The sequence below is a fragment of the Larus michahellis genome, chromosome 1 (assembly GCF_964199755.1).
Source record: "Larus michahellis chromosome 1, bLarMic1.1, whole genome shotgun sequence".
Classification (NCBI taxonomy): domain Eukaryota; kingdom Metazoa; phylum Chordata; class Aves; order Charadriiformes; family Laridae; genus Larus; species Larus michahellis.
In genome coordinates this window covers 63,783,891-63,810,787 of record NC_133896.1, presented here as the reverse complement: position 1 = coordinate 63,810,787, position 26,897 = coordinate 63,783,891, and the positions used below count along the sequence as shown (strand labels likewise).

General features: G+C 40.1%; 1 protein-coding gene across 3 annotated transcripts in view; it reads right to left on the bottom strand.

Moving 5' to 3' along the window:
- AGK (acylglycerol kinase) overlaps positions 1 to 26,897 on the bottom strand; it is a 38,357-nt gene continuing 11,460 nt past the window's right edge. For 2 of the 3 annotated variants that reach the window (XM_074582647.1, XM_074582655.1), the window contains exons 5-17: positions 24,535 to 24,614; positions 23,214 to 23,289; positions 22,193 to 22,285; positions 21,193 to 21,225; positions 19,098 to 19,192; positions 16,927 to 16,996; positions 16,061 to 16,140; positions 13,886 to 13,943; positions 11,398 to 11,545; positions 10,175 to 10,272; positions 7,866 to 7,936; positions 3,481 to 3,565; positions 268 to 1,489 (exon numbers count right to left, since the gene is read on the bottom strand). In XM_074582647.1, coding sequence (XP_074438748.1) covers positions 1,352 to 1,489; positions 3,481 to 3,565; positions 7,866 to 7,936; positions 10,175 to 10,272; positions 11,398 to 11,545; positions 13,886 to 13,943; positions 16,061 to 16,140; positions 16,927 to 16,996; positions 19,098 to 19,192; positions 21,193 to 21,225; positions 22,193 to 22,285; positions 23,214 to 23,289; positions 24,535 to 24,614 — 1,125 coding nt within the window. In that variant the 3' untranslated portion in view covers positions 268 to 1,351. Of the gene's footprint in view, positions 1,490 to 3,480; positions 3,566 to 7,865; positions 7,937 to 10,174; positions 10,273 to 11,397; positions 11,546 to 13,885; positions 13,944 to 16,060; positions 16,141 to 16,926; positions 16,997 to 19,097; positions 19,193 to 21,192; positions 21,226 to 22,192; positions 22,286 to 23,213; positions 23,290 to 24,534; positions 24,615 to 26,897 lie in introns of all 3 variants that reach the window. The other variant, XM_074582663.1, reaches the window with a different exon arrangement.

Sequence of the window (26,897 nt, the reverse complement as noted above, 5' to 3'; positions counted from 1 at the left end):
CAAGGGAAGGACAGCATTCCGTTTGATTTCGGCATCACCCAAAAAGCCAACCCTACTTCCCCTTTCAAAACACTTTTCCTTTAGCAAGTCTCCAGCAGAGGATGCTGTTACAGCAGCATGCGGCCAGGACCCAGTCCTTAACAAAGTCTTTAACAAAGCTGCTCGAAATCAATTCACTAATGCCCTTACTTTGATTACAGCAAAGAACCAACAGATGAACTTACGGGAGATCACAGCATAATATGGAGACTACGTACAAATAACAATCACATCAGAAAAATAAGGATCAATTTTTTTTCTTCCAGTAAGCAAGGCAGAATCATGTGAACTTTTAAGTTATAATAAGAAGGGCAACAGATAACCTTGCCCAAGTCAATAATATTTCCTTTCAGCAATTAAAGTGAAGCTATAAACAAAAGCTCAGAAAAGCAACAAAACTAATTACAGCACCAGCTCCAGGGAATGTAGGTTGCATAAGGAGTGATGAGCACTGTTTACATTAAAGAGAAGAGCAACCAGGTACAAGGAATAAAAATGTTATTTGGATGCCCTTATTTGTGCTATACTACTACAGGAATAAAAGGAATACTTACAAAAAAGACTCATGTGACTTGTTAAAGAGTCTTTCCACATGTACTTCATACAGCTGTGGGTCAGTTATGACATTTTCCAATTTGCTTCTCTATAACATACCTAAAATCAAGGAATGTATTTCTACTATATTATTAACTGGAACTCTGTGCTGTTGAATCTGGCAAGATGAAGAAAACAACACAAATATCTTATCCAGATACATACGGGGAGTTTTTAAACTTCATCTGAAGCTTTGTATCACCGATCTCAAAGTTATTTTGTGACAGAGGAGATAACCAACCACCTGTTTTAATGTGGCAATTCCAACATTTCATAGACCTCCCTCACATTACTCCCCCAAAATAAATTTTTCAAAAGATCCCAGGTTTTGCGAGATTTATACATAGGTAAAGGAGACCTAAACTCTTAAAACACAATGACAAGTGTGCTTTCATTTTACTTTAATATACAATTGCATTAAAGCAGTAGCATCTGGCACACAGCACTCAGCCTGCAGTGCTGTAAATGGAACACTGATGACTTCTTTGGGGGGAAAAAAAGATGCCATCAAATTACCATGCATTTCTTAGCATTTTCATTTGCATTTTTAACCCCTTTGAGACTAGCCAAATTAGCTTCTTCCACTGGAAATACCTTGTGCTTAAAAATAGCCAAATGGCTTATCAGTCTGGTGGGGCTTATCAAGTCAGTGAGGTCTCGTGTGCCTTGAAGAGACCCTGATAAGACTGGTAAACCTTGGTCCCTTTGACATAAATTCTCATTGTACTGCTGCATGGAGCATCTGCTCTCTCATTCTGGGATCACAGAAGAACCGGAGTTTGCGGGGTAATAGTTTCACCTCCACAGGCATAGCTTCATACTCTTCATTATCAATGCCAAAGGATCCCTCAGTGCCCTGTGTACAGATAACAGTGCTGGTCAGGGTTAAACATCAAACAGATTATTTCGGCATGCTGTAATACTGGTACCCAGTTTTACTAATAGACTATAGTTGAATATTTAGCTGAGCTCTAACCAAGATGACCCCCTCCCTGTGCCCTCCAGCCCATTTGGTCTCAACAACGCAGCGAGAGCTACCTTTCACTGCACATAATATATCACATCTGTTGCATAAGATGTTACCTCACTTAGTTGCTAATTGGTGATAATTAAATGCTTTAATGACCCACGTTGTTTATACTGATGGAGTCTTTGCTATTGGAAGTACAATTACATGCACTTAGATCTTGGTCTGCCAGTGGTGACACAAGCTAATCTGCAGAAGTGCCTGTTAAATAACTCCTATTAAATCCATGTTACAAACACCTTTTGGTATTGTTTTACTATATCAATCTGAAATGTGAGATGCAAAGCAATTCATGGGTCAGGAATTACTCAGCAGTAGAATTTTCTTGAGCATTTTCTGTAACGCTGACAGTCACCAATTATCAAAACCATTCATCAAAATGGCAGGTTGACTTTATCTAACCAAATTTAGTGACTGCTTTGCATGCACTTGACTCAAGGTAAGGCTATGTTATGTGGATACTCAAACTAGCTCCAAGTGAACTTGTACACCAGAACAGCACAGGTTAGAGAAAGTAGCATAGGTCCTGGAAGTCAGGGGTACAGCAGTCCACCTGGATCAACGTATCCCGCTTCTCTGCAAAGCTGGTGAGACTCAGCTGAGCTGCCTCCAGTTCCTTCATGAAAGCTAGGTCAAGGAATTGAAAAGCACTGCTTTGTGCCATGCACACGTACTCCAAATGTCTTCACAGCAGTTGCAGTATGAAGAGCTCATTTTATACCACAACCCTTAGTTATGGCACAGCTGTACTTAGCCTAGCACTCTAGAGTATTCTTTCAGAATCACAAAACTGACATGATACAAGCTTGATGCAAGTATTAGGATGCTGCCTAAGCAAGACATCATAATTCATGATTTTCACATTGTAGCCACAGATTTTTCCACCTTTTGGCATGTTCTATTCTCTCTTAATATTTGCTGAATATAGAATAGATCATTTGAAGATAGAAATTATCTGAGACTGACTTCATGTCCTTGCTAAAACAAGAAATAGTCCTCCCCAAGCCTGCAATAACAGCCTCTTCCTTCTAAGAAGAATCTAAGATTCTTCTAAGATTTCTAAGAATCTTAGAATTCTAGAATTCTAAGATTCTTCCATCTAAGAATCTAAGAATTCTAGAATTCTAAGATTCTTCCATCTAAGAATCTAAGAATTCTAGAATTCTAAGATTCTTCCATCTAAGAATCTAAGAATTCTAGAATTCTAAGATTCTTCCATCTAAGAATCTAAGAATTCTAGAATTCTAAGATTCTTCCATCTAAGAATCTAAGAATTCTAGAATTCTAAGATTCTTCCATCTAAGAATCTAAAGATTCTTTCTAATCTTTAATTAACAAAAGATTAATCTAAACTACACAGGTGGACACAGTTTTGGCTTCTTTTTCAGCCTCATCTATTCAAAGTTTCAAGACAGTTCCCTATAGTGACCTGAGCCCCGCTGCCTTGAGTCACCCTCCTTGGTCTCCACAAAGCTTCTAATATTTATCTTCTCTACAGCACAATCCTTTCTAGAGTAAAACGTAGATGAGGAATTCAGTATTCAGTACTAAGGAGGAGAAGGTGTGCATATGCAACAGCTACGACCACTGTCTACATAAAAGGTCTGTCACTATTTACTGGCAGAATGAAGTTCCCCCTCTGGTTTACAGACCACTTTCCCAGTGTCTCCTAGTCAGGGACTGAGCTGCTGCACTGAGAAACTGTGTTTCACTGGCAGTGTAATCAACCTCCCAGATTTGGAGTAGGGAGTTCTTAATGTGCAGCATCAACAGGCACGAGGAAATAAAGTGACAGTTTTCCAGCTCCCTCAGCTTCTCACCTCTGGAAGCTGCAAGATGCATCTGCTGGCTTGGATGCACTGACTCCCTGCAGGGCACGCATGTGGATCACGCATCTTTTGACTTCTGTTCAAAGCAAAAGAGAGGTAAGGTAAAGAGAGGATTCTTTAGGAAATAGCCATCTTTAGGGATGATGTCATTACGGGCTGGTAAGTCACTATGCATTTGGTAAACTTAGAGGTTATGTGCGTATACAAATATTTGTGGGTTTAACTGTGAAAGTGAAATAGACATTTCCTCTTCTGCTGCACTCAATACATATAACAGTGTTCACTGACAACCTCCAACCAGCTTCAGTTCTGAGGCTCACTGAATATATTTGAGCATACTGTTTTGTATATTTGAACACACAGGACAGTTTTGTGCTCCTCACTTACATGCTGACCTGTACAGTTCCTGCAATCAATGACTACCATCTCCTTGTGTTCCACACACCCACATAACTTACCAGCAACCTAAGCAACCCTAAGCCAAAAAACCTGATAGAATTAGTTACACCGAACCACTAAACTACCATCTAAAAAACAACCAACCAACCTCTTCTCACATCAACACCAGTCAGCATGAAGTTTCTTACTAGCTGCTTTTATATCATTCTTGTGAAGAAACGCCCAGGAACACCATAATTTTACCTATTTCAAATAATACACCCGGGTTTGTCAGTTACTGTCTCTCTTCTGGTGCTGGTGAGATTCTTATTTCTGTACTGTACTTACGGAAGTGCTACTTTCCTACTTCTGTGGATGTCAAACGGGAGCACATAGAAGGCAGCTGCCTGTCTTAAAGCTGGTCATGCAAGTGCCACGTGGTCTTTTTCAAGACTTAGGTTGCTGTCCTGTCACTGGTTCAACTGTTAAAGAATAGTGCGCTGCTGCACAGTAAGCAGAAGCTCTTGGGTACGCTGACCTGCCTCTGGCCTCCTGACTGAACACACACATAACCTTTTGGCTGACCTTTGACAAGGGGTACAGCGCACCCCAGGCAGTAACCCCTCAGTTTGGGCCCCTCTCCAGACAGACAGCAACACACAAATAGCAAAGGGGACAGCAGAAAGTTACAGCGTTAATGTATCACAGCTTTCGAGCACGGCAGAATCATCACAGATATTACTTCAACAGGCAATGCCAGCTGTCCCCAACTTTTCTGTCTGTTCTGCAGATTGATATGAAAGAAGAGTGTATTTAAATATTGCCCAGTCACAAAAACATGTCAGAAACTCCCCACACACCAAGCCTTCTACGCCCTGAGGAATGCAAGCACCTCTTAAAATCACAGAAAATCCCAGAGAAAGAACATGGGAAAAGAGCACTGAAACAGGAGATGATAATCAAAGACAAAGGGAGAAAAACTAAGACAACAAAGGAAAGGGCAGGGAAGAGCGAAAGCAAGATTAACTGTGGAAAGTTTATTTTTAATCAAATATGTATATACTAAAAGATTAATGAGTGAATGTGAGGGAATTAAGCATCCTCCCGGCAATATAAATTATAAATCATTGATGGCATGCAATACTGTCAGTTTATACAGTGCTGTACAAACAAGCAGCAAGATTGCCTGCTTAAGGTTTAACCTGCTCAAAGCCTGACATACAAGGTCCTAGATATTGCACTCAAGTGAGCAAGTAGATTTTTTGGTCCACGAAGGTAAAATGAGGCTCTACATAGATGCAATTACAGGGTCAAGGGAAGCTCAAAAGAGACAAGAGATGGAACTAAAGATCAGTCAAAGGAGAACACTGGTAGAAGCAAATAGACACAACTCCACTTGCAGTGATTGCCTATCTAGTGACCCAGTATAGAAGGATCAGAAGTTATTTCCATTTGATTCCGCTCCTTACTCAAGATACGACAACAAAGTGAAACGGGAGCAAGACGAAAGCCTACCAGCAACAATTCCAATTGATTGTTTTATCCCACTCCATTTGCTGAATTACAAAAATACAGGCAGAGAGCGCGCCACAACACCTACTGCAGATAACACACACAATTTTAACCTAGTTCTCGTCCCCAGATGCGGCTGGTGTGAAACGATTCAGAAAAAGACTAACCAAATCTTCTGCACCATAGCTGGTAACTGTACTCATGCCCTGGAGTGACAGCTCTTCATGTTTTCATATACAGAATCTAAGCTGGCTATCAGGATGTGGATTACTGATGCTACACCTACCATCCCCGCTCTCCTTCCCTCCAGCACTTCTTAGCAAGCACTACAGCTTAACCACCTGCTCTTCCCCAACCTGATCTTAAACATCCGCTCTACCCATGCTGCAGATGCTCTTGTTCACACGAATCTGATCCACAGCTGGAGGGCACTTTCATATACACCTGGGATGACCTACTCCTTTCTTTGAAATCCAACAGCAGCTGCCCTCCAGCACTCTGGACACACACCCCTTTCCTGAGCCTGCACGGTAGTTTCCCCGCTGCAAACGTGGTTTCCTCTGTGTCATCCATCAGTTCTGATCAGCTCGTGTCAGTGTCCTCTTCACTATATAAAAAACCCCAAACTTGCTACCTGCACTGATAAGATATTTGCCCTAAAAACCTTTTCAACCCCCCCAATTCTGGTGGAGTTTAAAACTAAGCATTAAAAAAGAAGAAAAAAGAAGGAGCTTCACACATTTCGAAAGACAAACACCGTTGGTGCTAGGCAATGGGGAGCCTCTAATAACGGGCTTGATTCAAACATAGCTGCCAAAGGGCATCGTGCGGTGAAGAGCTTCTCTGAACACCCTGATTTTTGCCTTGCAAAAACAGGGCACATTTTTTCTGTTCTGACTTTTCTCTGTAGGACTAACCAGTCCCTCCTGCCGCTCCCCCACCCCATACACCCCTCTTTCTCTTTCTTTTGTTACCTACAGATTTTGGGCACTATTTAATCAAAAGAGCTTGTTACTTTGATCTTTGCTTGAACAGCAGCTCAAAGCTTTTGGTACTGCCTTTAATTAGTTCTAGCCAGCAGGGCATGTTAACTCTCATCAGAGGCTTTTTCTGCACAACAGTGTAATTGCAGTCAGAAATGCGACATACTACTCTGTGAAGCATGTCCATGCTTCAAGGGAGACATTCTTTACATGGGTGTACACTCGAATACTCCTCCCTCAAATCACACAAATTCATCCACATTTTTTCTGCTAGCAAAGTGTCCAAGAACACAGCACAGCATCTCCTTCATCTCCCTCCTTTAAGAGGCCAGATCCCTCTTGCTGCTAATAGGAAAATCTCCTCCTCCTTTCTTTCTGTAGCCTTCAAAGCAAAGATTTCAGTCCCAAGCAACCTACGGTCCACACAGTTCATACAATTTAAAGCAGTTGCAAGTGGTAACCTGACCTACCATGTATGCATAGGTCAGAAGTTCCTATACCCATTGAGGCTCGTGAGATGCTCAAATAAGAGGCCTGCTGCTGCTCTTAGTATCATAAACAAGACATACGTGCAGGAATTATTAGGGTGATGACAAGCAAGTAAAAAGGTGTTGAAATCTTTCCATTGATTTCACTAGAGGGAGCTCTAAGACTAGAAAACAGTATTAGCAAATAAAAAGGTAATATGCAGAGGAGCACTTTTGGATACAGTAGGAAAATCTGTTGCTGGTAAAAACCGCACTGAAGATGCAATGTATTTGTTAGCGGGACTGTATGGAGAAGCTGGAAAAAGCAGCTCAGATTTGTGTCTGGTGAGATCAGGAGGAACAAACATACTACAAGACAACATTCTAAGCACAAAGGAAGCAATACATGTTCACTCTTTCTCTACATGCTGCTTCTTCATACCTGCAGCCTTTTAACTCCATATGCAAGCAGCAACAATACATTTGCTTAAAGCCCCTGTTTAAATTCTCATCTTCCAAAAGTTCTTCCAGCTCAGACCAAATTTCTTACAAGAGGCACTGAGTCAAGGAGCGCCCCCCCCCCACTTAGAAGCAAGACCTGTCTAATCAGAGTTCAAAAATTCCAGGTACCACTAGTACAAACATATCAGCTCTGTGACCCGCCTCTCAATCCACTGAGCAGCTAGGGCTAAAAGATTCCCTATATAAAAGAATCCCTATAAAAAGATTCTGTACAGCTCTCTGTAAAACTCTGTTATGACAGTGTTATCCAAATAGCACCAATCAAGGTATAGCAAACTCAGAAGCCAGGAAGAACTCCACGTAGACTATTCTGCCTTGTTTCCAGAAAGAGAAAATTAGTAAGAATTTTAAAGAACAAAATCAGTAATCCTCACGAAGCATTACTGACTGGTGCCCTTGTAGCCCTCTGCTGATGAATTTTGCAGCACAAGATCAGAGAAAAATAGCACACTTCTCAGAATTAGTGCTCCGACTCACAGATTCCGTCATCTTTTTGCAGCCTTCCCATACTCACCCTCTGTTCACAAACTGTCCTTTGCTGACAGTATCTGCTTCGATGCAAATATCCATGAAGTCTTCAGTGCGCTATGAAAAAAAAGATTCAGAAATGAAGCAGTTAACTCTTCAAAATGCCACACCCATGATACTGCAATATGTTCACAAAATGCCCAGTCCTTTGTCCCACAAAAGGAGGCAGAAGATGCATTTCATGCTTTTTTTCTACTCTCAACTTGAGATTTGGATTATAAATTATAGATAGCAATTTCTCATTGATTACTATTCAACAATAGCATTCAGCAACAAATACCGCAAGAAGTGAAATAATGATTCACACATTTGGCTTCTTGTTACATTTCAAACACTTACGAAAGACAGCAATAACAGATCGCTTGGTTTTACTTCTGTTCAGAAAGATTTCTAATCAGTAGGTCTTTCATGACTTTAAGCAATAATACAATGATGCTACATTTGGCCAACAAACATTACAGTAAGAAGGTTTTAAACAATACAAACTGGAAATCAAAGTGTTCTTGATATCATTCCTTCAAACTCCTTACTTAGCTTCTTTTCTATTTACAGCCTGCCCTTAAACTAAGTATACAGTAAAGCTTTTGCCAGGAAAGCAACTTTAAGATGCAATTCATTTTTTATTTATTTTATTTATTTTTACATTTCTGTCCTGGCAAAAGTCCTACTGCAGATGCTATCAAAATGACAAAATTAAAAATAAATGCATCTACTAATATAACTTGTTTTATTTCTTTGCTGTATCTGCAGAGGCAGGTTTGGCACTGTCTGAGCTGCACCTGTATGGCTTTATCAGTTTCTCTTCAACAGGGCAGCCTAGGCGGTAAGACAGAAAGACAGGAGTGGCTGACAATACTCTGCAGATATGCCCTGGTATCGATTTGAGAGAGCTGTTGTTCAGCTTTGATGGCTACATGGACAATGGCTTCAAGAGCGGAAGTTAAAACACTATAAGGGGTCCATATCTGTAGAAAAAAAGATGCAGTATCAAGATACGTCCAAGCTCTCGAAACAAAAAAGTACAACTGCCCTAACATAAACCTGTCCATTTCTCTAGGCTATGCCAGAGACCTGAGAACCTGACATCATTTCTTTGTTCAATACCGGTATTAAAAAGCACCTTGAAGGCATAAAGGAGGTGGGGGGGCGGGAGAAAAAGGACATAAGGGCGATGAGATACTTTTTCAGTTCTTGGTAGGTCTGTTTTTACTTCACAACACTGACTGCAATCTAGTTCAGCAATTAAAACTGTTCTGTTCAAGTGCCATCTAGAAACCGCTAAAACACTAAATACTAGTCTCCGTCTAGCTTCTACCATTACTAGGATGCTGACGGACCAAATCATAAGCCACTGATGAAGAAGAAACTAAAATTCATGTGGTACATTCTAAGGAGAAAACAGGAGGAAATTTTAAGTCTAGGTTTACCTGTTTTGTTTTTTTTGACTGATCCTACAATGATAATATATCAATATAACACAAATTTTCAGGTTCTTAAAGACCATGAAATCTGAGCAAGAAACAACTTGCAGTAAGTTCAACACCTCCTGTTAATCTGGGTGTAGTGGCAGTGGTTTCTCGCAGCCACGAGGAAGACACGAAGGGCATGTCACCAGTACAGGATCACTGTGTTAGCATTTTCCTGTAAAATTAAAGACTGACATCTACCTGAATAGCTTTCACATCAATAAAATTGCAAGAAAACAGAGACATAAGCCAAAGACAAGTTTTAAAACAGTGAATGAACAGCATGAGCATGTTGAGAAGGTTAAGACAAGAACAGTTCCCTCACTCCCTTGGTTATACTCTTCTACAATAACCTGCGTTTCCTGTCCTTTAACTCAGTGTAGCCCCAGTCCTTTCTCTCATCCCAATTCTTTTTAACCCTTTGCTTGGCAAGCCAGAAGACAGAAAAAAACCACAATTCCAGGAAGCCACTCAGGCTCACAGCTTCCTTCCAGCACCATCTGATAAAACTGAAATCACTCTCTCATGGGTCAGGAAGGAAAGGAGTGCCTGTGTTGATGCCTTGTTTTCTCCTGGGCAATCCTAAAGCTTCTGTTTGGCTAGTGAAACCTTCTCATTATATAAATCCTTCCTGATCCCACTGCATCCCAGTTTTACATGCATCTCCAGTGCTTTTACACTGGCTCTGAAACTTGCCTATTCACTGATTCTCCCATACTTGTATGGGGTAGTAAGTTTTATTTATATAGATACAAAAATAGGATTTTATCAAGAAAAGAAAACTGCGTGGGCAGGCAGCACTTGGAATCCAGTTATACTATGGTCTTACTGTCAGATCAAGCTGCCTGTTCTGAGTTGCAATGGAAAGCTCAATGGTGGATAGATTCAGTTCTTCCCAGTCCTCCGGGGTTACCTCCTGGGGGATTTCTGCGAATCCAGAAGAGAAGACACCATTAAGTGGAATTTAATTACACACATCATCATTTCACTGCTATGAAGCGTGAAATATCAATCTGCAAAAATCACTCTGACCCATTGTGACCACTAGCTTTGTTTCTTTCAAATGTCAAAATCTTAAAGGAAAAGGGAGCTTGGACCACTGAAGGAAAAGAAAAAAATACCACCAACATTCACACAGTAGCAGGAAAGACTATCAAGCACATTACATGGCAGCTCTGTGAGTCCTTATGCCCAGGGATTAACAGATCTCCTGAGCTAATATTACAGGAACATTTAGGAAACACATGAAGCACTGCTACCAAAAAAACAGGACTCCAGTGTTCAGGGTACACCAATAACATGCATTTTCTATAGAAGGAAACCCTAGGGTTCGGTTCTCCTATACAGGTCACTTAGTCCACACTTCTGTCTAAATCACCTCCGCTAGCCAAGAAGGAATGATAAGGACTGTGCACCATTCCAGACTGTGCAAAATACACGCTCCTCTTCCTACTGCAGTCTGCCACATGCACTGCCTAGCTAACAACCCAACCCAAGAGAGGATCACAGAGCACAGAGAAGAAAATTGATGGTACCAAAAGAAATTTAATGTACTAAGAGAAACATAAGGCTTCTGCATGGCCCAAGTTTTATTGTTCTATTTTAAGTAACATTTGTTACTCTGTATCAGCAGCTCCCCCCCCCCCCCCCCCCCCGACCCCCACACAGAAAAACAAGGGCTGCTCTTCTCTCGCCTGCCCACTAAGAAGCCATTCTACAGGAGGAAGACTTCAAGAAGCTCGCCCATAAGAGCCAAGTATCACTTACGGAGGATTCCATAGCAATGGCAAGCAACTGTGAGCCCAAGAAACATCCCGGGTTCTTTACAAATGCATTTTTATTTATGAGACCACAAGCACTGGGAGGACTACTCTGTTCCATTTCTGGCAGATAGCACCGTAACTATCTTGATGAGGTCATATTTTTAACAAATAATAATATAAAAATGAAAGAGCAGAAAAGTAAAGAAAAACCCCACCCCACCCCCCGCCTCTGATGTATTAGAGGAGTAAAGCCTGCCTGTGAGTTTATGCCAAAATACACACACCTCACCTTTTGGAGGAGATGCCCAGTATAACCGAAGTCGTCTGTAAAGCCTCACATACAAAGGAGGTCTGGACGGTTTCTCCTCTGGCTCTTCTGGAGGTCTCTCAGTTGGACCCAGATACATGAGAGCAGCTTGATGTTTCTGAGGCCATTCCTTGGATTTACATGGAAAGGAAAGACAGAAGATAAAGAGCCTTTTGTTGAGCAACTGCAAGTTTATTCTTTTAGTCCTTCAGACTATTTATTCTGTGCTCCCAAGTACTCCTTCGGAGCCACCTAGATCCCACCACTGCCTCAGCCTACTTTACTGCTCCCCCGCCTCCAGATACGTATGTGAGATGACATTTTTGCAGCTTGTAAAAGATTGCCCACGGTTCCCAAGTCTACTAACCTACTCCTTCCCCACACAGAAGTGAGGAATTTTCCCCTCTATAAGCAGAGGGTAAAGGGATGTTTTCTTTGCTGCTGATGTGTGGCAGGGTGACACAGCTGCTTTTGGCTGGAGGCAACAACCAAAACTGGCAAGGTCAACATTCATGTTTGAAAGCACAATTGGTTTCTGCATGGCACAAAGGCAACCTCAAAGAGCAACTGCACAGCAGGGTCTAGGGCAAACAGGCAAAGACTACGGTGCTGTGTGCAGCCAAAGGGCACTAAAACCTGGCAGACCTTTGATCTCCAACAACTCAAACAATCAAGATCTGACCTGACAGTCAGGTGCTTATAGACAGCAATACAACAGGTCTTAGGGCAAGTCAGATGAGCTTTACAAAGCATCTGAGGGGGGGGAAAAGAAAAAAAGAAAAAAAAATAAATGTAGTAGTAATACATTACTCCTGGAGATATTTCAGATTCCAATGCCAGAAATTGATGGACTACAGAAGAACCTTAGCTCTTGAAATACTTCCAAGTGCTGACAAAGTTTATTTCCTCTCATTGTGTTTTAAAAATAATTTCCGAAATGCTAAAGACATAGGACTTACGGAGGGAATAATACGATTTTTTTTAAACGTATATACTAAAACAACACAGCTAAGAGCTCATGTGTACTCAATACAATTATTTTTCTATGCACAAGACTTGAGCCTGTAGCACAGGTTAAGCTAATTTACCTTACAACTCTGAGAGCAAGGTAAGACTCCACTATCATACTTAGATAATAAACGGGACAAACAGAGGTTTTATCAGTAGGTCAATGCACAAACAATAAGTATTAGAGGAAAAAGCAGCAATGCTGTGATAATTTAAGCCTGTATATTTTAGAAGAGATGATAACACTCATAACAATGTCATCAGAGGTGAGTTCTTTCGCTTTACACTGTTTTCAGGACATCCTGTTTCAAAGGACAACTACAGCAAAACCAGAAAAGATGAAGTGCACATCTGCAAAGACAAGCTAGGAAGGTATTAAGCTCTACAGGCTGAAGCCATAATTTCTTACGGAAATTAACAAAATGATAACATAAGAGGCACACAAGGCAATGAACATCAAAATTAGGGGAGATCAGGTAGAAACTTTTCTGTCTTAATAGCAGAAAAAGTGGGCACTTCTCTTTAATGTCAAGCAGGTTAAACAGATCTTTTTGATGTGCCATGAATAGTTCACCAGTGAAATCCACTATCACTGCCACTAAGGACTCAACGAGAGTGAGAAAGGGGCTGGAGAGAAGTGAAGAATGTTTCTATCTAGAATGCCAGCAGACAGAATCATCATCTCAAATTTCCTGGGGATGTGGCGGGCGGGGGGAGTGGAATATCTTTCATGGACACATTACAATTTAACTTTTAACTCCCCTTTACAGGAGCATCCTATAAAGGAAGCATTGGCAGTATCACAGACAGCATGGTTGGACTGCACAATCTGATCTACCATACCAGCTCCCGGGTATTTCCACACTTCCATGAGGCTCCTCATACGTTCAGAGAACAGCAAAAGCATGTGAATAAAAATGCCTCACCTTTCAAGCAGGTCAAATTTTAATCTTTCCAGGATCAATTTTAATCAACAGAGAAGTTTAAGGTGAGATAAGCTATTAATCTTCATGTTCATTTTACTACACATGGAAGCCTGATTATCAACGTGCATGAGCAGTCTAATTACAGACACTCCTGCCAGATGAATAAATCAGGATGAAATGTTATCATTAGAAAGATTGCTGAAAAAAGGTGACAGAGCACTTCAGCAGTTATCTTCGCCACCACTACTGCCCTCTAGTTTCAAAGGTAGTTACTGGCTCCCCCTGGTGATCTTGCAGCAACAGATCCTCAGTAAAGAATTTTTTTTTTTTTTTTTTTTTTAAAGTGTTCCTCCTCCCCTTCATCTCTTCAGATGTAAAGTCTATCAATTGGTAGGTTTTTTAACAAGTTGAGTTTCACTCCCATTTTATATTGTTACCAGAACCTTCCATAAAAACTTGCAGACAAATAATACAAAGTATAGTCAGCCTTTCCATTTCACAACTACAAAACCACTTTCCCTGAAATCACTCTTTACCTTAAATGTACTGAAAAAGTGAGCTGCTTTGGTTTTCAGAGGCCCAAGGTACCAGTACCTGAAAAAAAGAACAGAGAAAGAACTTCTAAGATATCCAGGGGTCAATACTGGGAAAGAGAGAAATCTTGCATGAAGTCAGAGCACACAGACTTGTTTGCCACTGAAGTTAATGCTCCCCTACAACATTTAGCTTTGTGATACTGTAAGACAGTTTCTATACATCACCAGCAGCTTAGCAGTGACATCCCTTTCCTGAATCACAGATCACAAAAATACAGTATACAATCTTCACAACAGGCTGCATGACATCTCAGTAGCAGAATTTTGCCTAGTTATGTGATACAACTGGGAATGATTTAAAGGTCTGTGGTCTAACAGCTGGTGGGATGCATCTTCGCAATATGCAATAAAGAATGAGGCTGGAGGAAACAAACAAGCAAAAATCTATAGCTTCAGTGACAACAACAGCTTCAGAACAGAGCCAGCAAACATCAGTTTGCCCCAAAGGATTCTCAGATCAAAATAGATGTTTTGCAAAATAAAAATCCTGCCAGCCATAAAGTATTGTATAGAATCTAAAGATGTGACTATATTTAGGCAGGCTTGGCACACATTTTGATCACTGTCTTCCACCAAAGAAGGTCAACAAAGCACATTAAACACCATCAGCTCAAAAGTACTGCAGATTTAAGTGTATCATTAACTACTAAGGCATGCAACTGTCACACCACTCCCATCAAGTCGTGAAATTGTCTGCAAAATAATAAAACCTCAAAAACATAAAACAGCACCATGTCTCCACCAGGACAGTGCTTAGCAGAGGGACAGTCAGACAAATGTCTGTAACTGTGGCTTATGGCTTGACTCCCTTCATAGTAGGTGCCTTCTTTTAAATTTAAGATCAGTTGTACTGGAATACTCCAAACGTTCATTTAGGCCAATAACCCATCTCTGACAGGGACCAAAAGTGGATGCTTCGGAAGAAGTATAAAAACAGGACAAGTACACGTGGTCCTTGTCCCAGGCACATTCTGAACACCTGTTCTTTTGTGGCCGAAGTGCTTTCCAAGCTGGACGCATTTTCTGTATATTCAAAAACATTCATGGAAGAGAAAGAAGTTTGAAAATGTTCACGCTGCCCCAAGTACAAGAGATGCTATTGTGCCTCCAGCACTGAGTCCAAAAGATTCTTGCGAATGGGAACTGCTGCAGGAAAAGATGTGAAGGCTGACACAAGGCAAAAAACAGGACACACACAGGAAGCCTAGTGAGAGTGCAGAGGGGAGAGACGTGCACTTCCTTCATCTTGCGGCTGCAATTAGCAGGAGAGCCTGCAGCACAACCAAGTCAGCACCTACACAAACTACCAAGCATGTCCCTTGCTTCCCAGGGACAGACAATCTGGGCATTTACTGCATCTCCCCCACTCTATATCACCTCTTGATCCTACTCAAATATCTGCCAGTCAGACTCCAGAGGTCTGCTACCTCTTGTTTCCTGACAAAGGTAGCTCATTTCCCAAAACACACAGTATTTCCTTACAGCTGTGCAGCAGAGGCATGTGCTGCAATTCCTCCCTAAGTCTGAGAAGTGAACTGCTTTGGCCCTGCTGCTTCTTCACCAGATAATGCTAGTCATTTGATACAGACAGTGGCATATTAAATGTCCATTTGGAGAAAACCCAACAATTATTAGTTTAACATTCAGAGAACAGTCATCAGACAGCATGGTCCATGCCATTTCTGGCAGGAACTGAAGGGCATTTCTACTGCATCCGATGTCCCTTGTTGGAATTGAGTTACGGAGTCTGCGTACATCTTTTCATTGGCAACTGATGAAAAACAATGGCCAATTACTTTACTTAGACTTTACTCAAGGGAGAGCTTTTCCCACTGATACCATCTGAATAAAGTTCCAGAAGTGGGCACCACAAGGCAAGCAGAAAGTAAGTACTTAAAAGCACAGGTCAGCACCAAGTAAGCGTTTATTTCAAATGACAAAAATGCTGAAATGTCTTACACTCCGATGTGTGTAATGCAAGACTTAACAAGTGTGGGTGCCTCTGCCTGTCAAATGCCTACACTCAAAAAAAGACTTCTTTACAAGAAGGAAGTATGTCTTTTTAGGCAACAGATGCTAAAAAAGGTACGGTTTCAAAAAACAGTATTTTCTTACTTGCTAACTTTAACTCCTGCATCTCTGTAAGATCCCCATCTTAAACCAGTCACTGCAAATACAGGCTGTTCCTTTTCTCCCTGTAAAGAAAAATAAACATTGTGAAATTGCTTTCTCTTATCTTGCTTCCAACTTTGCTTTTTTGCATATAGAAATATATATATTTCTATACAAAAACGGATTTCTGATTCATCCTAAAAGTGAAATTTCACAGAAGAGGTACAATGAAAAGCCAACTGCAATAAAGCTAAGCAAAATTTAAGTGCTATACATTTCATCTGCTCCCAGAGAGGAATATAAGAGGTGAAGTTTTGAAGAGGCTGATGGAGTTTGATTGCACACCCAGCAGCAACCATTTCATTTTGTGGATATTGTCAGCCAAAAGCAAGGAGCTCTGCACAGTGACACTAAGTTCTCATTGCAGAAATGTCCATTCTGCAACATAACAGAAAAATTGTATTCAAAAACCACAGGAGGCATAGTCAAAAGTTTTCCCATTTCACATTTTTCAGTTTGAAAAAGAAAGCTATTAACTCCACAATACATATGAATGCATTAAATCAGCTCAGACAGCTATTGTTATCCCTCACCATTTCTACAGAAATATCGGTGTTAGTAAGTTTTGTATTCATAAATACTCTCTGAGACTCAAAAAAAGATGTTTGGGCATTCTAGTGTTTTCTCCAGTTTAGACTATCTGATGTCATAGCATACAGTGGAGAAATGACTGCCATCAGAACTGCTGATATCATAAACCAAAATTCATGACAGCATTACACAGAGGAAAAGCAGTCCACGTAAAGAGAATGAGATGATAATACGAAAGTTTTAGGAATCTTGGGTGCCAAATAAGCAGATGCTTTTACCTTGATCTGCAAGACATCAAGTGGAACTGTCTCTCCCTTCAAAATGGCCAACGTAGCATTAGTAATATGTCTGCAAAACAAACAGGAAAGAAGCAAAGGGTAAGAAACAGGAAGGGAGGAAAAAAGTAAGCTTTAACATCACACTTTTTTCCAGCAAACCTCACTCCAAGTCCAGGTGGGGCTTTTTTTTTGCAGCAAACAGAACAACCCCAGGGAAAGAACTCTGAGAATCAGAAAGCAAACTGGGTGGGTGCAACACACGACAAAGCCTGTGTTCTAACAAATAGCAAAAGACCTGAAAAGCAAAAGGAAGTTCTTAGCCTAAGCTTTTCAGAGATTCTTCCTTCTTTAGCTAATCTGTCAGATTACACGCCAACTCTGTTACTTGCCATTTCGGATACTTAACACACTAAGGACCCAAATCATTGTTTTATTTTATTGGTAGCAAGTATAACAAACTGGGAGAAAAGGGGACGTTTGTAAGACTGGTCTCAATTAATGGGTCTGGGATTAAATTGCCTTAGTATGTAAATTTGTTTTGTAGTTTTTAATCAACATAAATCTACCTATCAGCAGTGCTCATGTGGTTTTGGTCTCCATTAAGTTGTGGACAGTAGCTAAGGCACTTTCTCATTTCAAGTCATAAAGCATGGCACTAAAGATTTTGTAAACAAAGCGTTCAAGTTCATAAAGTGTTCAGACCTTGAAGCATATATTTCATTAAAACTCCTTCCTTGTTTTCAAAATTGGGTAAAATTTAAATTCACATTGCACACAATTTCCAGTGTCTCAGCTGCACAGGGGGGAAAAAAAAAACCCCAAACCAGACGTAGTTTTCAGATCTAGCCCAACATTCATGTGAACCAGCAGGAGAAATTGCCTTTGGCTTCATCAGGCTTAGAATACCGAAATGGAGAAGGAAGCTGTTCTTCCCTCAGCCCTTCTTTTCTCCTAACTCTTTTCTTTCTATAAGACCTCTACAATTCTCTTACTCCAAAGGTAAACTCTAATAGTGCCAAAGGAATCAAAGCCCAAATATTTCTTTTTAAAATATCACTTCTGTACTTCTTAAGTCAGGTTCTGTTACTGGTGTGGGTTGTTAAGCAGCCTATTGACCAAATTCCTTTCAACTTCACCAATATGCTGCAGTCTCACCTGCACAGTTCATTACCTTGGGACAAGATGATCATTCATTTCAAACAGCCTCTCTAGAACCCAAACATAAATTATTATTTTAATCTTAGCTGCTGATTACAGCCTTGTCCATCTTGCTGAGCTTCAAAGCACTCTGGTAGTTTTAATGAAGGATGTTATGCCAGTTGGCTCGTGGGTTTCATGTATGATGGATACCAGCAAGGGTTCCGCAAAGAAGAATGTTAATGAGTTACTGGGAGAACCAAAGGGAACAGATTTCAGGAGCAAGGAGAAGTATATTCATTAGTATGGGAGGAGAGGAAGGAAAAACTTTAAAAGAAATGAAGTGTGGGGAAACAAAAGCCTAGTTGACTAGCCTTTTTACTTCAGAAATGGACAAAACAAACTTACAACAAACAGAAATGCAGACAACAGATACTGCCAGACTGGATTATATCCAGGATGCTGACAGATAAGATTCAGGTTGTTGGAGAGTTGCCAGCATCAATCCCATCACAGGGATTGGCGAGAAACCCTGCAGAAGTCAGTAATGGGATCCAACCTTTCCCATAAAAATATTCTTGCATGTTTTACTTTGCAGGTCCTAACCAGGTTATATGTGGACTGGTTTCTAGAATTCTTAAACTACAACAGGGACAGAAAGACCACTTTTTTTGTTTCATTTTGTCATATCCTTGCTATATCCTTGTCATATCCTTTCTGACTATTCCTAAAAGGCTTGATCCTTTTAAGCCTTTTTTTTTTTTTTTAAAACTCTGAATATCACATGATCACAGAGAAATTAGCCACAGCAAATTATTTCATGTTCTAATAATACATACATTTCCTTCTTTTAATTTTAGTCAGTTTTTGGAAGACATTAACTCAGGCAAGTCCAGAGAATCATCAGGTTCTGCCCAGAGACTGCCAACTTCTATGTAACATAGAAGAAAAAGGAAAGTATCAAGCTACTGAGAAGCACTGCTCCTTGAAAACAAACCAAAAAAAGCCCCCTTTCAGAAACATGTAATACTTACTGGACTTGGTTCGTGCTCTCAGGGTAGAGCGTGTTGCTCAGAGTGCAGGTCTTCCCAAGAGGTATGAATCCTATAGGAATCTTACTGAAGACAGCCTGGACACAGGAGGAGAGTAAATTAACATTTGCATCAGCTGAACGAAGCTTCCTGTGTGGAGATCACAGCTGTGCCTGATATCACCCCTTTGGCACTAAGCAGCCAGGCACTTCCTTAAATGAGGCAGTAATACATAATGACTCAGAACATGGCATCCGAATCTGTGAAGCCACCACCGCCAACTGGGTACAAAGGAGCTCTCTGTAATCATTAAGAGCATTGTTACATGCAGGTTGGCAGCCACATCCTAACTAATGCATGGATTCTGTCAGCAATCTGCCATCTTTCTTAATACTGACGGTGGCATCACAAGCTCTGAATCTCATTTACCATTGCAAAAATACCCATCTGATCGAGTAACCTTGCATGGCAAAGAGATTTTCTCAGTTAAGGAAAGGAAATTAATTGATTCCTCTGGCATCCAAATCATGAAGCAGCAGAAGGTCTAATTTTTGGAAGTCACTGACCGTGTTATTTTTCTGTACCACAGTTCAGCAAAAGGGCTTGTTGAAGGAGCAAGTTATTACACTATACCTCATAATAAACTGTGCTTCTTGAAGCGTGTCAGCGAATCAATGTAAACTACCATATATCACAATGTACCATCTCCCTCCTGGGCACTGCAGCTAGCAGCACCATGATACTGCGAATCCACGCCGACTAAATAATACCCCTCTCACTTCATGCCCACCCGCTCACCCTTGCTATCTCTGTCACCTGCAAGTCTTAACACGTCTCAAACACCCTTTTCTCATTTTCTTCGGAATTGTTTTACAGCCTGCAGACGACAGGCTGTTTGTAGCTCATGCAGTCACGCTCTGCTCCCCTGGCTGCTAGGAACAGCGTTTCTGGAATACCACGCAGCACAGGCCCATCTGATCCACGCAACACTGGTATGAGATAACCGAGTAAAAAGGGGAAGCAGAGCACAGAGTGAGGGCGCCAAACTGCAGATCTCTACTCCTAGGACAGAGGGATATGAAGGACAAGAATTCCCTGGCTAAAGGCATAAAGTGACACAGTGGCAATACTACAATGCAGTACATTCCACCCAAAATAGTGCCAGATGCTGAATTTTCTATGCTGCTGCAAATCAACCCAAGCTACGTAAAGATAGTAAGTCAAAAAACAGAGAAGAAAAACTAGCCAGTAAAGCCTCTAAAACTTTTCTTCCAGTATCTTTCGATTATGGAGGTGTCAGGGGCCAACTATAATAATATTAAATTTAAAAAATTGATGTCTCAGAATTGATACAGCCAGCGTCCTTTTAAAAATACCGGCTTGGTTGCAGAGCTTCTCTTGTCACATTCAGACAAAGCAACTGCCTAAACAGATACAATTCTAGCTGCCAAGGATATCATCATAATCTTGTCTGGATCATTTAATTGAGTTTTTGCCAGCTCCTGCCAGAAGGTTTTGGGAACAATGATTCCCTCCTTTCTTCAATAACACTGTCCTCCCTCTTTAAAAAGAAAAATCTCTCTCATTTCCATTCAGAGCGATCCACCTTGAGAGGTTAAAATTTGCTTTCTGCAGCCATCTGCATAGGTAGGTATTCACCGCTTGAAAAAATGGCAAAGCAATCATAAAGTGATAGGAGCACGGCCATAACTGGATTCACATTCAGGCTTGTGCAAATATGAGAAAAACATGTACTTTCGCCTGAAGCTTCTGCCAAACAAAGCGACATACACAGCTGGTCCCTGGATCTTTGAAAGTTGTGCATTTGGCTTGTCAACATCCCTGCTCTGATGCTGGAAACTTCCCAAAGCCATGGCTTGGGAGCCACTGCACTCCCTAAGAAAGGGAACGAAGAACAACGGGCAGAATTGCAGGACACTAGCATGCCTGACTTATTACGGAGCAAGCTGGCTCCAGATTAGTAAGCAGCATATCTGTAGAAGACAGCTGAGGCCAAGAGATCACAGTGAATGCACAAGACACTTCCTCTAAGAAATAAACAAAATTTAAAAAAAAAAAAAAAGTCACTCTTCCTCACCTCATCTGCTCTGCGGAGAAGTCCAGTTACGACCTGAAAAACATGGGAAATGCCCAGCTCTGAGAAATTATTTTTTCAGTTGCAGTAGAAAGCTATGAAATTCATACCCACATTTACTGTTTGGAAAAGATTTAAGGAGCAGCCACTCTTTTGTGGAAGGTCCTACAGTTGCTTACACAAGAAAGAAGGCATGTTTAGTGTGCAAACATGGTGGAAATAGCAGGGTTATGAGTGCGCATAAGTATATGCTGGTGCCACAACCCATGCCAGTGGAAACATTTTAACACTGAATAATGCTCTGCATAACACAAAAATAGCATAGGTCAGTGTGCAATTAACAATAATCGATTTTAAGGCCCGGAGAAACGTGCAAACATATTCTGACCACTTGCTCTTAAAGTCATTGCATTTCATTTAGCCATTGCCTTATGAAGCCAGTGTTAGCATTCCAGGAAATGCTTTAATAAAATACAACCTTCCTCGAAAAATAGAGTATCCCCCAGTTCTGCTGGTAGTTTGCTCCTGTCATTAATCACCTTGACAACAGGCATTTATTAAATACATACCGTGCTTTGTTATCACTCACACATAATTTTTAAATTATTTGATTCCCACTTAGCAAAACATGCATTCCTCTGGGGGAGCACAGATAGGAACAAACTTTGAAAATTAAACCATTACAGTTACATTACACAGAAAGAAAAAGTTAGAATCATGTCTCCCCAAATAAATTTCTCATTCTAAAATAAAATTCTTCAAGATAGTTATGTCACACACTCCTTCTGCCCCCAATCCCATCTCCCATCATCACTTTTAGACTAATACCAACTAGCAGAGTTTTCTTATCCCCAGATTATAACATTGACTGAAAACACAGATACTAACATGGACAAATCTCCAGTAATAGCTGTTACGACGTCACTACATTACACAGACTCAGTCTTCTCACCCTCAGCCTGACTACGATTCTCAACAAACCAGGTTAAAGCTTCTGCAGTACCTCCTGTACTGTGCCATCTCCTCCTGCAATAATGATCAGATCAGTGTTTTCCATCAATTCCAGCAGCTTTTTCGCTTGTCCCTCATAATCAGTCTGAAGAAACAGAAATCCAAACGTGAGAACTCAAGTGACTATTTCTAGGATTTCTCTTCTGTAGGAAAAAAGACAGACTCATCTATCCATTTGCTTAATAGTTATTCTCATACAGCCACAGAGTGCCATATATTACTTATATTCACTGAAATTTCTTCAATTTCTAAGACAAGTCTGCTGCCTACTAAAGCATGTGCAAGCAAACACATACACACAAAGGCTAAACAAAGGCTAAATATCAGAGATGATCTTATTCAACAGATTTAGAATACAGCAACAATAATCATATTTCCCAGTAGTTTTATATTGAAAAAAAACCACAAGCAAACCACGCTCCTGCCTCAAAAACCTGTAGAAAGATCAGAAACCCTTCATGCTTACTTTTACTTCTTTTTCCAAAGAAAACCTCTCTGCTAATTCAAACCATTTAGAGCTCAGCGTTCTGCTTTCACGATGGGAATGTTGAATTATTTGGGGATACACTGAAATATCTTCAGTGTAAAAATAAAAGGTTATTTTTAATTAATCTGAACAGTTCCACTGCACATCAAAATTCCTCACTTGTGAATTCTGCAAGTTCAGGCAGAATTGACAATTTCAACAGTGATGGGCACGCACCACTAGCCAGCACTCAAATATTTAGAGGTTTTCTCTCAAACATGAATTATAGAAGGGCCGCTGCAGACACACAGACAAGCACATGTACTGCTTTAGCTGAAAGTTAAAAATTCAGTACACAGTTTGTAAATCACCTGTGAATTAAAAAGAAAAAGATTAAGTACCAACTTAATGTCTCAGTATTTATTTCTTCTCACAAGATGTCTACAGGACAACTGAGAATTTCAAATGCATCCAGAAATGAATTTCCGTTCTTCAAGAGGACAAAGCAGAGCAGACAATGTATCTACATTAACAGAACAGTCCTTACCTTAACCACCGTTACATCCAAGCCAGATAAGTGCAAAATTGGAGCAGCATTCTTTTCAAAAAGGTTCCTGGCTTTGCTAGAAAAAACAGAGTGAAAGTTATTTCATTAGTCTGGTGGCTAAAAGAAATTAAAAGGAAAGAAACCAATGAATAACATGAAGAAATCTTCTTAAAAACAGAGCATACAATCTACACAATCAGGCACTCAACCTGCCAGTCAGGAAAGATGAGATTTCATTTGGTTCAAATGTATTACATTTCTAGACTCATATCTCAGATGTCAGCTTTTTGTTGCAGTTTTAATAAATGCAGTAGAGGTTATCTAGGTTTCTCCAAAAATAATTATAAAAAAAACAAAACAAGATCTCCAGAAAGAAATTTATTAGAAAATTAATTACTTACAGAGCACCAGAATTTACGACCACAAAGAAGGCCCATTTAGGTTTTCAGAAACATTAGAAAAATATTTATTGTTACATATTATTAAATAAGTTTAGAAGCAAAATTTTATCTGACTTTCTTTTGTTATATTTCTGCCTGTAACTGCATAATAAAATAATTACGCCATTAACTATAAATCGCTTACAAGTAGAAACATGAGACTAGAAGTCAGAGACTTAATTTATTAACACTTTGCATTTTACAGTCATGGGTGTTTTGAACAAAAGCACATAGAAGTCCAAGCACTTCCATGTCGGATACATAATTCCTTTCATACTGACAACTCCCCGCCCCTCCCCAAGATGCAACCGATACAAAGCTTAGCTGATCAGCAAAGTGAGACACATATCATATCCAAGGTAACTGTTTTTCTGCTAATGAGCATGCAAAAATAGCGGCCGACCTCTTCCAAGAGTCTTGCTCTGAGCCCATATTTAGCCTCTCAGTTTGTGGACACATCCCTTTCAAGGACAGGTTCCCACAGAAGTAAGATCATGGCTGGCTAACTTCAAGCCTTGAAGCAATCAAGGTCACCTCTTTATTTCTACAGTTTTTGATGACAGAAACGCATCACATACAAAAGTGTGGAAGGAATACAAAGGAATTCCACAAAGGAGTGACGAAGGACAAAACACAGGATAAAAGAAAAATTAAAAATATACATATGTTTAGAAATCATTCTTTCAACTGAAGCATCTAGTTCTATTTCTCATCCCAATATTTTTGGTGAAATAAAGTTTGGCATAGTTACATAGCACCAGCTTGGCGTCAGAGGGAGGCAAAAATGAGCTCAAAAATCTGGCTGTATTTTATAGTGGATGGCAGAGCAAAAATAACAGAAAGAGTGCCTCACAATGAGTGTAAAGAAGGGGCAATTTTACCCTTTGCAAGCTGCTGGGTTGAGGAACACTGTGGCTTTCTTCAACGGCATACTGGAAGGGATCAGCTCGTTACCAAAAGCCTAAGTGAGATAAAAAGAGCAAAGTTCAGTTTATCTTTTAAGCACACTGGTAAAACAGTTTAAAATAATGCATCTCTCCAAATGTCAATGGGCTTTCAAGCCTCATGACATTCAAATGACTTCCATCTTCAGCCATTGTACAGGTCTGCTATTCAAAGACCTGCACTTTTAGCAACAGCTCACACCACTGTCACAGTACTTTTTAGCTCATTTTTACAATTCCACCACCGTTTCATTTTTGTCAACCTCTGGTTTTCCGCCATGGGCAGAGATCCAGGGAACTACCCTTGACTCCAAGGTTACTTGATTTTCCTTCCTTATGTAATTCTCGTACACCTGCCTGCCACCTTCTTTCTGCATCTTTTTCCACTTCTGGACTTGGTTTCTTGTATCTCTTCTGCTCATTTTTGTATTTTCTATGGTTAAGTTTTTGAAGATATGGAAGATAATCACCAGAGAATTTGCCCTGACCTATAAGCAAGCTCACTGTTTTTCAGACATTTTTTCTTCCTAATGGCTCCATATAAAAATCACTGAAATCCTCTTCAACTTTGAATCCAATTCTTAATAGGTGCCTCAATTTTAAATCCTCAAGAGTTACTCCATACAGCCTCTTCTACTTTTTAGCCATTTATACCTATTTCCATAGCTTTTCAGCACAGGAGAGGCAAGAAAAGGCAAAGCTTCCACACAATGTTACTTCCCACTCTGTAAACCTCTTTTAGATCACCTAAAGGCATCCTCACTACCACACCAAATCAAACTGGTTTTGAGTAGAGGGATGACAACGTATTCAGCAGTACCATCCAGAAGCCCCAGAAATAAAGCAGGAACAGAGGACTACTGTGCTGAACTACAGAGTCAACTGTCCCTGGTTGTTGGTTTTTTTTCCACCTTTATCTTAAAAGTAATCCCCCTAGCAGAAATTTTTTAATATTGAAGAAGGTGGACACTGTACACAAAGCACAGTTTAAATTCATAATTCATTCCACTTGCCAACTTTGCTCAGGAAGCCTCAATTAAAAGAAGCATGCAGCTGGCTATGTTGCTTAAAACATCCAAATTTCTTCTTCAAGAACGGAAAAAGATGAGAGAAGTCACTGACAGTAAAGGAATCTTCAAAGAAAGAGAAACAAATCAACAGCTCTTAAGCTTTACTCAAAAAACAGCTGGAAAACAGACCAACTTCTTTTATTGCAGGAATTGGGAAATATAGGGGACCTCCGCCATGTTACAGCTGTTAGAAACAATTAATTATTTGCTTGGGGGGCAGAATGTGATGTATTTGCTTGCCCTAAACAACCTAACGAGGCTAATAAAGAATTTATGAGTAATGACATAATTACTTCTTTATGTAATATACTTAGACATTTTTGTGATGTAAAGAGGGATTTCTAAAGCAAATGCTGATTTTTAAGACAGGAAATAAGAAAATAATAATGCAACATTCTGGAAGTCTTTTTTTCAGAGCACAACATAAAGAAAGACAACTTCAAGCCAGAAATTTAAAACGGTTATTAAATACATATAGGAAGGTATAATTTAAGAAAGTTAATGCCTTTTTCACTTCCTTGTCAAACGCACACTTCCAGATATTGCATTTCTGGACTTCTAAGATGACAATCACTATTTTGCAACTATGAAAAACCCTTTACACAAAGGCTTTGTAATGCTTTATGAATATTAACAGAGAAACTGCATTCCTTTATGTAAAACTATCGCTGCTCCACAGAGTGAATCGTTTGCCAGCTAAACAGGACCTCTTCAACACATACCCAGAGCTCAAGAACAACAAGGTCAATCAGCAAGACCACATTTGCAAAGGAAGTTCACAGTCAGCTAACACTGGCTTATTCCAGACAAGGAAGTGTAAAAGGTTTTAAATTTGATAAATGGGTTCTTTATTATAGAATCTTTCTATGATCATCTGCCACCCCAAGGCTGTCACCATAAACTGATATTTAAACTCAGACATGCACAGTGGAGTCTGTGCATGAAGTACTGCTGTAGCAGATACTTTGGCAGGAAGGTGGGCACCTCATAAATTTCATATCGTAACAGCCTTAAAAATTTAAAAACCTGATGTAAAAATAATGAGGGAGACCCCCCCCACGTCACTAAGACTAAACTTTTTCTTGGGTGAGTCTGCCTCTGTTTTTTCCCCAATACTTCTACAGCACTATAAATGCAAGTAGCATTTTTCAAACAATTATAGATTGTTGTTATTCTGAAGAACATATCAGACATTTAATGCCTTACTGCGGTGTTATTTCAAGCAGTATT